At 39.5% G+C, this 11620-nt stretch overlaps 1 protein-coding gene across 1 annotated transcript; it reads left to right on the top strand.

Moving 5' to 3' along the window:
- Positions 1–5769: 5769 nt before the first annotated feature.
- Positions 5770–10076, top strand: LOC145785726 (uncharacterized). Its single transcript, XM_082597425.1, has 4 exons — positions 5770–5942; positions 6150–6249; positions 6334–6400; positions 9070–10076. Exons 1-4 carry the CDS (start codon positions 5803–5805, stop codon positions 9918–9920), a joined length of 1158 nt encoding a protein of 385 aa, XP_082453551.1. The 5' UTR covers positions 5770–5802; the 3' UTR covers positions 9921–10076.
- Positions 10077–11620: the final 1544 nt, after the last annotated feature.

The following is an 11620-nucleotide window of genomic DNA, read 5'->3' as shown; positions in this document are numbered from 1 at the left end:
GGACGGTTGATTAAAAATGACCGAATACACTGAGTAGCGTATTCCCGGGCCTCTGCTTTAAAATCTTAATAATCATACTACAATTTGGGTAGAGAGGTAACTCTTTTAAACCATAAACAGACAATAATCATACGCAAGCTAAGTTATTTAGCGTACCGTAAAGTCAACTAAGCCATCAGTACACCAGTAGGCTACGAAAAATCAAACTGATCGGCGAGACGTAAATGATACGGCATTTAATGAAAAGAAAAGCTAGTGTGTTCGGATGGACATTTTTAGGCTATAGCCTACATAATTAAGCTTAGCCTACTTAGTGCTTGACAACATTTTCGCCCAATCTACTTCTACTTTATCAAACGCTTTTAAATCCGCTTCATGCAACTCAAGAGATGTAAGATGTTGTGAAATAGCCTGCTGCAATTGCTTCTGAAATTATGGCTGTCACGTGACGATATCCTGTTACGTGATTGGAGTAGATGAATATGTTAGGTTTCAGAAAATTATTCTTGCAGAGATTGGAATATGTTAGGTTTTACCCACCAATTATCTCGAAAACCATACTATACATTGGGGCACAAATTTTTGTCAGGAGATGCATGAAGTCTTTAAACGTAGAAAAATGCAAAAAAGTCATTTTCGACAAAATGGCGCATATTAGGTCTACCAAAATCACGAGAGAGCTGTGCTAGACCGCAAAATATTTGTACCCATTTGTTTCCGCTTGAATGATTCTTTTTTTTCAAGACAGCAAGCTGGCGACAGGGCCTCTGAGAGAAATTTTCACTAGGGGTACGAAGATTCATTCCGGGCCCCCCTCTCACTCCGGGCCCCCTTTGCCTTGGGCAAAAAGTGTGATATTTGCTTAGGCGTATTACAAACCACACAACATTTTACTGCAGAATTGGACATCTGTGCGCAATAATAGTATCAGGCTGCAATAAAACTATTATTTTGTGTTGTGCATATCATGTGATCTGACCCTCGCCAATTTCTGTATCCTGCATTGAATTCGTGTGTCAGTTGTTGGTGGTGCTGTACTGCTGTTTAGAGGTGTCGCTTATTGTAGCCTACATCTTTAATGTAAAATTTTTAAATTCATTTTTTTATTTCTCTTAGATGTAGCTTATAATTATTCCTGATGAGGACACTATGTGATGTCGAAAACGTTGGATTTAGTAGTTTTTTCATGTTTTTTTTGTGTGTTTAATGTTAAATCCATTAACGTTACAGAGTGTTATATGTATCTGGTATGGTACAAGCCAAGTTCTCTACCAAGGCTCAAACATAACATTTTGTTAAAACATAATCAAGTTAATCATCTGACCAATCCTAACCTTTCTTCATTAACTTTTGCATTCACCACATGCCCAGCACTAGCAGAGGTGAACGAGAGAAGTCACTTTTTGACTCCGGCTCCGGTCCTGCTCCGAAAGTAGGCTATTCTCCGGCTCCTGCTCTAACTCTGAAGTTCATTTTGAAGTGAAATAAGCGTCAAACTACCTTTGTCAAATAGTTTTTAAAAAACACAAAAAAAACACCCGGGCTTTTTGCCTGGGTTTTTCTCAAACCTGCTTTTGCTACACTATGCCCCTCCCCCCAGGACAGGAGAATAACTAACTTTTATGAGGTAATTTAGGGTGCTTTTAAGAGAACATTTTTGCACGTAAAGCATTAAATTACCACTTAGGGCCCCTAATTTGCTCACAAAGCACTCGATTACCTTTCTGGGCCCTTTTGCTAGATTACGCGCTATAAAGTTTAGCACAACAATCATCTGCCACCACAATCAAGCAGCTTTATCACCAACTGCACATTTCGCATAGAAATCACTTCACGACAATTGCACACTAATGTACAATGCATAGGCTACAATTGACCTCATGTACAAAGTGTGCAGTCGTCACGGACCATCAGTGGTGCGTGAAACACAATTTCGGAAATCTTGTTCTTACAAATCGACTCGGGCAATTGCGCTGAGGCAAGTGGTTCCTGTTTTTCATGTGCTATGAAGCTTAAATTCGACTGTGTTCGAGAGCAAAGGACAATGTTATATGAACTAAAAATAGGCTACTGCTTGGTTTGACATTGGGACATGTTTTCAAAATAAATTTTGCGGGCTTCCATCGAAAGTTTGATGAATTATCATTTCAAGCTAAGCAGCGTCGTAAGCAATATGTGATGACGCAGTGAAATTGTAATTCTACCAATCAAATCAACTAGAAGTTTATGGGATAGAGTAGGCTACCGAATAGACAGATACACCAGACAACCTGTTTCTAGCCTACATCAGTTTAGAATGCTTCTGTTAAGCCAAAGTGATAACGTGGCAAGAAGTTAGCTCTACCAATCAAACCCATCAGAACTTTATTGGATTCTTGATGCAGTAAAGATCAACCTGATCATGAAGATGTTGTCAAGATACAACTAAAGACAGAATTCCATTGTATAACTGGATAGCTTACAAACCTATGATCTCATAAGTAAAATAATCATCCCTCAAGAGATCAATGTAATGAAGTTGACCATGGTTTGAGTCAGTAGCGTTGAGTCTAGGGGGTAAGAGTCCGACACCAAATGGTGGAGGTATGTGAGCGATCTATCCAGTCTCACCCCAAGATACCTTGGTTCGGGGCAGAGGGACAGAGATTTTCCGTTGTTCTGGACGTGTAGCTCACGATCAGCTTCCCGATTGTGGAGGTGGAAATCTGCTGCCACAGTTTTGGTTTCGCTGAGTTTCAGTCGCCAGTTCTGGAGATAAGCTGAGAGTTTTCATGTTCTGGCTCAAGGTGTCTTCTAGATTTTCCCACGACTTTGTGGAGTGGAGAATTACGAGGTCATCTGCATAAGCGTATTTTGCGGAAACCGTAGTTGGCAGGTCTTGGGTGTAGATGTTGAAAATAAGTGGAGCCAGGACCGATCCCTGTGGGACGCCGTTTTTCAGACGTTTCAGTCTGCTTCGCCGTGAGTTGCCGGTGGTGAGGGTGAAGCTTCGATTCCTGACAAGTTCCATAATCATATGAACCATATGTCGGTCAGGAAGCAGGCGAAGCAGCTTGCAAATATTAAGGCCGCAATGCCATACGGAATCATAGGCAGCTGTGAGATCTAGAAGAACAGCGCAAGCCTTTTTTGCCTCAAAGCAATCCTCGATGTCTTGGGTTAAAAGTGTGACCTGATCTACGGTGGATTTTCCGCGTCGAAACCCAGCTTGCTATTTTGGAAGGAGCGGGTCAATGATTAAGTTGACGGGCATAGATCAGTCTTTCGAGGATCTTGAAAGGAACACAGAGAAGGGATATCGGACGACAACTCTTTGGGTCCTCTGGTGGCTTGTGAAGCATAGGGATCGCAACCACTAAAGCTCTTCTCCAGATTTTTGGGATTGTGAGGTGGTGCAGGCAGGAAGAGAGGAATCTACGTAACCAGGACTTTAGGTCAGGGCCTGCATGGAGCACAAGCTCAGGGCAGAACTTATCCGGCCCTGGAGACTTGTGTGGTTTCACTAGGCGTGAAATTCCTCTGGAGTGAAATCTTCAGAGATTGTTTCTTCTTGTGATGTTTCCACTCGCCACAGGGCAGGTAATTCCATGGCAACAAGGCAGAATGCCTTGCGGTCCTTTGTCTTTTAGACCCCGTTGTGCACTAGCTGGGAAGCGATGACATTAGCAGAAACGGGGCACTGGCAAGGGGAGTTTGCTGAGTGGGGTTGTTGATGATGCTCCATGCTTTGCGGCTTAAGTGTGAGAAGTCGATGGTTTGGACGGCTTAGTTCCATTGCTCAAGCTTCTTTGTGTCCAGCCGCTCAAGTAATCTGGTGACGGCGGTGTTAGAAGCAGCACCAGGTGTGGCGCCTAGATAGGAGCGATAGAGAGCCTCACACTCAGAGTCCCAGCATGGTGTATAGCTGGCTCGATGGCCACGAGGTCTTGTGGCCTTTGCCGCAGTTGTTATGGCATTGCAGAAGTCCTGGTATGCCTCGTCTGCGTTGCATGTTTCAGTCGGTAGTAACTTTGCAGCAGACTCATTGGTCAGGAGGCTGTATTGAATCTAATCGGCTTTTTTGAAGTTCCATCGCTTCACCGGTGAACTCGGGACAGGAGCCCCAAGTTTTGGGGCGATGATGAGGGACGGCCGGTGCTAGGACCGCGGGAACTTCTCAATCACACGTCTGTCTGGAAGAGAGCTGTCGACACTCGCGAAGGCCAAGTCAGGGTTTGTCCCTGTTTTCCCAGCGGTGTTGGTGTTGTTGTAGTAGCCTCAGTCGATGTGCTAGCAGTTGAAATCGCACAACACTGACAGAAATTGACTTTAAATGTCTTCATATTTGCACGATGGAACATTTTAACAAGTTACAAAAAGTACTAGAACTATAATCCAAATAACAAAGGTTTCTGCTTCGTCATTTGCTAAGTATAAGTTTAATTGTGTTTAAGTAGGAAATGTTACCTCAGGGTGAATGTAGGTAAATATCCATAAGGAAAATATTTACAAGCAACATCATAAAATTTCGATTGTTACGCATTCTTTATTAATCACAAGGTGGTGGTGTTGTACTAACTTACTTGCTGCATCACTCGACGAGAGATAAAGCTTAACCTTGAATTTGAAATCAGATACGTGAAGCTTTGGTTGAGAATTGCTAAACTACATTCATCGCAATATTATGAAATTTAGTACTGGCATGTACAGGAAGTGACAATCAAATTTCTCAACACAACTATTGCATGAACAAAGATATTGTTGTTTTATCAAATAGACTACACAAATAATAATAAAATATCAACCCTAGTACCTACGCTGAAATAAGTGATTTTCGAGTACAAAACTCTATTTACTCATCATTGAAAGAAATGCCAATTCTCCTTCACGATTGCAGTTTAGCATTTGTGTGGCAAGAGAGAGTTTCAGAACACACTCAATCCTATTTCTTTATCAAAAAACTTTACATCAAATTTTCAAACTTTTACATTTACTTGGTTTATTTAATTCTTCTTGGGTCATAACTTGTAGTTTCAAAACGACAAAGCCAATTCTCCTTTCAAGCCTGTAACTGATTATTTGAAGCTTTGTGTGCGTTGTTCTGAAGGTGATTGTGCTTTGAGCTTCACTTTCTTTTCTTCACCAATGTTTGTCCTCGTCAACTATATAAGTTCCTTCTAGGCCGGATTAGGTTTCATAAAACTTTAGTGGTCAGGGATAAAGCAATGTTCTGTTCTGCCTTGTTACAACTTAAAAAAAAACGTCATGATGTATATCAAATGAATGGACAGCGTATAACTGTAGAAGTGGAACTGTTAGTTTATAACAATGGTACAATCCATGAGTGATGACAGTTTTAGCGATAAAAACAATATTTGTAAGTCATGATCAAGATTACCGAAGTAAGGAAACGAGTATTTATATGAATATCAACCCCAGACAGTTAATCTGCCATTTTGTACATTGATTCAACGTCTGCTAACGTTGAATCAAAAGAATTCATAAAACTTGCGTACAACCACCAGGCAAGTTGCTTGGAGGCTAAAGCAGCATTGAATGAAGCTACCAGGGCATGGCTTGTCAACAGCAGATCATTTTTTTTAAATCATTTTTCTTTTTATCAAATCATTCAAAATGCAGCAATCTCTGCCACTTATCCAGAATTAGTCATCTGATCAATGAAGTTAGAAAATCTTGAACTGTTTGCATTCTATAACAATTAATCAATCTGTTTTTTAAAAAATAATTAAAATTGTGTTTATTATTTTCTTTGTACTTCTAGGGTATAATTCAAGATTTTTTGTTATACTAAAATAATATAAAATGGCGTCAAACATCACCGAAGAATTTCTATGTCCGATTTGCATCGAAACTTTGGAGAAACCCATTCGTATGCTTACGTGTGGGCATAACTTCTGCCATAAATGTCTTGTTAGATTCTATAAGAGAAATCAGAATCAAAGGTAAGACAGCAATTTGTCAATAATATTGCGTAGTTTATACTGGCCACAATACACAAGAGCTTTTTTTTCATTTTTAAAATCATCATCAATCTCTTAATAACTTGTCAAAAGTAACCAATAGGTGTTCTGAATATTTCAAACCAGAAATCGTACATAGCCTACTCATTTCAAAACACAAAGCTTATAGACCCATTTCCACCATTGCAGATGTCCAACTTGTAGAATACCCATTACGTTCCCTGGCAAGGGGGTGGATGAAATTTCTCGAAACATCACTTTGGAAAACGTCATTGAGAGATTGGGAAAGGTAAAGTTTGTAGACATCTGTCATTAACTATTCAAATAATGTTTTAAACCTTGCAGATTGAAATACATTATTGTTGATATTTAGATGAAAGTCACTTCACAAACTGTTGAAACAGAAGTTTTAACTCCTTCAAAAATCAAGCAATTACAAGGTAAGCAACACGAACGCTTTGTTATGAACGTTGGATAGTCGTAGAATGAATTCTGCTTTCACTTCTGTACCCACTCTAGGTAATGAAAACTTCCAGATAGCACAAATATATTATTGTATATTTACTGTCCATTGCAGGGCCGGATTAAGGTTTTATGTGGCCCTGGGCTGAGCTGAAAATGGGGGCCCTAATCAAGTGACATTTTTCGCTAAAAATTAATGGTGGAGTGGGGCCACGACACGGGCTCAGTTGCATGTAGGCTATCTGTGGCACCGAGCCCCAAACAGCGGACCAGTGGCGTAACCAGAAAGAAATTTGGGGGGGCCAAATATTTGATGAATTGAAGAGAACAACAAAGTGTTTGATTTAAAGCCATCGCCACTTGATGTGCAGTGGCGTATCCTGGTGGGTTGAAGCAATAAAAGTGGTAGGGGGGTTAGAGCGTGCCGAAGGCACGCGTATTCTAGGGGGGTCCGGGGGCATGCTCCCCCAGAAAATTTTTGAAAAATTACACTCAAATAATGGATTATAGCGCTTTCTGATAACACTTTTAGGGTAATCTTTGTATGAAATTTATTAGCAAATAAACAGCTATTAACTTATTAAAGATAGCTCTTACACACGAACTGGCAAAAACTGCGGCTAAAATTAAAAAACACTAAAAACTCAGCTACACAAAAACTCAATAACTACACAAAAACCAACAGAGTAAGCCTTTTGAAATTGCTTCCACAAATTAGTTCAAAGAAACGTAAATCACGTAAATGTTGCGCGATTTACGATTTGCAAAATTTATTGGTGTCTTTCTGTGTGTCTAAAACAAGTCCTTGGGGGTGTTAATAGCCAGATGTCTTGGAAAACGATATAAATTTCTACAAACTTTATTATATTTTCAACAAAGGGCTCAACTTCGGAATCCAAAGTTGGAAAATTTGGGGGGGCATGTGGCCCCTTTCGCCCCCCTGGCTACGCCTATGCAGCGGATCACCTTCTTGTTTGCCCTCGGCTTGCCACCCGGTGCAGTAGGTGGGACCTGTCAGTGTATAACTCCGTTGCGGAAGAATGTGTCAATCTGTGGTGTATCCACGAACTTTAGAAGACTCGATAGAAGAAGAACTGCATCATATCTAACTGACCATCTGTATCAGATAATGTCTTCAAAACAGGCAAATCATTTAGGAATTTTCGATGGACTTGCCAACGATGAGTAGACGAGACGAGCCATAAAATTTCTCGCGCAGAAGAGCATGAAGACCGTTATACTTGCCACTCATATTGGCAGCATTATCATAATTTTCACCCGTAATCCGTACCATTTTCGGATATGAAAGTATCAAATAAATAAGTTGTTTGTTAAAAAAAACGAAGAAAAATTGAATAACTGGGGCTGGGCAGGGGTGCTGGAGCACCGCAGCACATATGGGTGAGCCGCCCTTGCTTGTTTGAGATACGAATTAAAGCAGTAATCTCCAGCTGTGCAACTAAAAAAATTAGTAGATTTTTTTCTTTGAGGTGGAGGCCTCCAAAAGTGGGGTCCTGGGCTTCAGCCCAGTCCGCCCCCCCCCCCCCCCCCTTAATCCGGCACTGGTCCATTGCACATACTCAGTAAGCTAGGCTACAGGTGGTGCATAACAGTACTTCTGAAACACGACTCTGTTAACAAGAAAGAAGTTTTGAGAAGATACTTTGAGTGTGGTTTTTTGAACAAACAAAAACTCTGTCATCAAAATGCATCGCTTTTGAAATACAAAATTAAAATCCGGAAATAGAAAAATGACACAGTGTTTGTCTTAAAAAAATAAGATACTGGGGTGAATGCAAAATACTTCAACATAACAAGATCGATCTGAACAAATGGGGTTTTAGAACTTTCTTTCAAATGTAAGTCCCCTGAAACGATTTTGAGAAAATAAACTCGGGTACAACTACCTCATACCATCGCTATCAACGTTACTGGCTGCCGACATCGTCGCAACTTCAAGTACAAATCAATCAACTGTTAAATGATATTTTCAAAGAAAACAAGAGGAAATAGTATGATTTTATTTCTTATAAATTCTAACAAAATGTCATTGATTGGTTTTTATTTGGAATGATCATTCCAAATGATGACCGACAACACAAAACCCCATTGGTATAACGTAGAGTATCAACCATCAAGCATATGTAGATGCATTTTTACATTTTTCTATATCAAATAGCTGAAAATTCTCAACCAATTGAACATGAGTGGCCTTTTACCCAAGGGTGTGGGGAGTGGTAAATACACCCTTGCGTGATTTAAGCTAGCATAGCGCTCAAGTCCGCTTTCCCGCAATGCAGGATAAAGATAATAAAACAAACAAACAAGCTATTGATGGAATATTGAGCTTTGGCATCTCTTTTTACATTTATTTATTTTATTTACACATTGAGGCGTAGAAAAGTCGAAAAAAATACATTTTTACTGTCTGTCGCCACCTGGCGGAAAATAGAAGCGCAACGTAAGATCCAAACACACTTCGGTTGAATCCGTAACATCCATAGGCCTACAACGGTAAATACACTAATACCAGATTTAAGATTTATTAATCCAAATCTTTACAAGTTCAAAAATTATCAGAAAGTTTATCTCCATTCCAGTGCACAAATCTCATCTTTGATCATTTGTAAATTTTATGATTTGACAGATTCAGCAACAACTTATCAGCAACAAAACAACTTTCAAAAAGCTGTGGAAACCCTGCAAATAATCATCGATCATGTCGAAGGATGGCACAAGTTACAACCAAGCATCGACCAAGCGGAATGCTTGTTGAATTTGGAAAACATTCCAGAAGGAAAAGTTGTTTGTGTTTCGATTGCATCCATTGTTGATGCAAATCAATCGTCACGCTTGACCGATCAATCACGTGACGTTTATGATGAGAATATTAAGGAATTAGTTTTGAAATTTGTGAATGTGAAAGAATGCGATTGCGCAATCTCATTGGCTCGTTGTAGATTTCAATTTGCTAAGAATCATTACGACGGTGAAAGCAGGTTAAATAAGCTTGAAAATGTTGGTTGGTTGATGCAAGAAATATTCGAAGAATTGTCAAAACAAAACAAACAAGAACAAATTAAACAACAATATTCATTTATGGCGGAAATCCTAAATTTTATGCAAAATACTGAAGACGTTGATCTAAAATTTAAAAGCAAACAAATCGCTTTGTTTTTAGCACAATTTGCTTTCTGTTGCAGCGAAGCATCTGATAGGTCGAAATCAATCACAAAGAACGAATCTGCGATTACATTAATGAAAACAGTATTCAATGTTGAGGCAAATCGACATCGCGTATTTGGAAAGTGCCATAATAATATGGGATGGGCGCTTGAAAAAACCAACCAATTGTCTGAAGCAAAAACCGCCTACACAAAAGCAATCGAAATCTACAACACTGTCAGTGATTGGGCGAGTGAGGAAATTAAATCGTCAAGTATTTCTAGATCTATGAACAATTTGGAAAGAGTTGAACGAATAATTTCTCAAAACTAACTATTTTTTGGAATTGCAATTGGAAAACCATTTCTCTAAAATGATTCTCAATAAAAGTTTATAATAAGTTTTAATAAATCCATGGACTTGATCGGTTGCTGATAAGTTGATTATTGTGACTTGTGACGTAATAAAATATTTTTAATGTCTATGGTTCACAAATAACATTGATTGCGTCATATTTGACTAAGAACACACGTTTATAAAATAACAGCAGCCACTACAGATAATTACAACATGGCGCAAATCCAGTTCCACGTTTATGACAGGATTACACAAACGTAGAGTCGTAGAGTATTGCTTACTTGCATCTGTAGGCTACAGAAGTGATGCCTGATGTCAGCATGGGTAATTTCAGACTAAAAGAAAACGGCATCCAGGCCGGATAGCGACTGTCAAAACAGCGACTGTCATAATGGCGACTTCATAATAGCGACGTAATGAAGTGAGCGACATTCCAAACAGCGATTGTATAAATGCCGACTGCATTAAAACAGCGACTGTTATGATAGCGACTTAACACTTTAAGTGCCATAAAAATGCCCCATAAAATGTTGTTTTAAAGTCCCTTTTGGTTTCAATCTTTCACTACGCAGTGTTTGCTTATTTGTGCGTGCATACGTGTGTAGAGAGGTGTGGGGGATGGAAGGTATGTGTGGAGGGGGTGAAAGAGTGCATGTGCGCGTAAGCCTTGGATTTAATAAAAGAAGTGAGGTCGCTGTTGTGGCAGTCGCTGTCTTTGATGAATCGCTGTCGTGTAGTCGCTCTATTGACAGTCGCTGTTATGAATCGCTGTCGTGTGGTCGCTCTATTGACAGTCGCTGTTCTGCCAGTCGCTATTTGGAACCCGAGCCAAAGAAAACAAAGTGATTACACTATGCAACAAAAAAAAAATGCTCTAGTATGGAGTGTGTCTTGACTCTTGGGGTACTTTTGGCCGGTGAATGTGAATTTGGAGTCAGTTTTTTTATATACTGTCAGTAGTTTTTGAGATATTTGCAATTTTAGGTTTTTCAGAATTTGCTTATTTAAACAAGACAACTAAATACGTCAAGTGTTAATGCTAGGGTTCAATTAAGATTTAGAAAGTGATATTTTATTATAAGTTTTTATCTGAATGTGTCTTGCCTGTAAAAGAATTGCATAAAAACATCAAACAATCTTTCCGTTAATTTTTCGCGCATTTAAGGCTTAGTATCGTGGAACATGGCAACCACGTAATTGGTTGCTACAGTATTTTGCGTGGGAAACGCAGATGTGTTCCATCACAGAATAAACAAGGAAAAAGCAATCGCATGTCCCACCATCCACTCTACCAGTGGCGGTTCGTGCCATGAGGCTGCCGAGCTGCAGCCCCACCTGAATGAAAGAGAAGAGAGAAAATATATTTTTCTCTGTGTTTATCCGACCCGGTTATTTTTTTCAATTAAGAATTGCGGATCAAAAATTAAAATATTAAAAGTTTCGTTTGGCAACACCGACTTTGGGCGAACTTCTTTGCAGCCCGAGATTCTGGATTTCAAGCACTCTGATTGGCTAAAAATTATCCTTGAAGCTCCACCTCTGTTGGTATTTTACAGCAATCTTTGAATCTGTTGCGGCTGCATGGAAAACAGCCCCACCTAACCGAATAACTTCACAGACTTTTGAAAGTTAGTTTTTATTTCGCAGAGTGGCGATGAGCCATAAATGTAGAAGTG

Source organism: Aplidium turbinatum, chromosome 16, assembly GCF_918807975.1.
Source record: "Aplidium turbinatum chromosome 16, kaAplTurb1.1, whole genome shotgun sequence".
Taxonomy (NCBI): Eukaryota; Metazoa; Chordata; class Ascidiacea; order Aplousobranchia; family Polyclinidae; genus Aplidium; species Aplidium turbinatum.
Note: the sequence above shows the minus strand (reverse complement) of the source record. Positions and strands in the feature narration are given on the sequence as shown.

Excerpts from the sequence above, each read along its gene's own strand:
- LOC145785726 (XM_082597425.1), top strand. The coding sequence starts at position 5,803 with ATGGCGTCAAACATCACCGAAGAATTTCTATGTCCGATTTGCATCGAA. Across the intron at positions 5,943-6,149 it reads AAGAGAAATCAGAATCAAAG|ATGTCCAACTTGTAGAATAC; the intron begins GTAAGACAGCAA and ends CCACCATTGCAG. Across the intron at positions 6,250-6,333 it reads TCATTGAGAGATTGGGAAAG|ATGAAAGTCACTTCACAAAC; the intron begins GTAAAGTTTGTA and ends GTTGATATTTAG.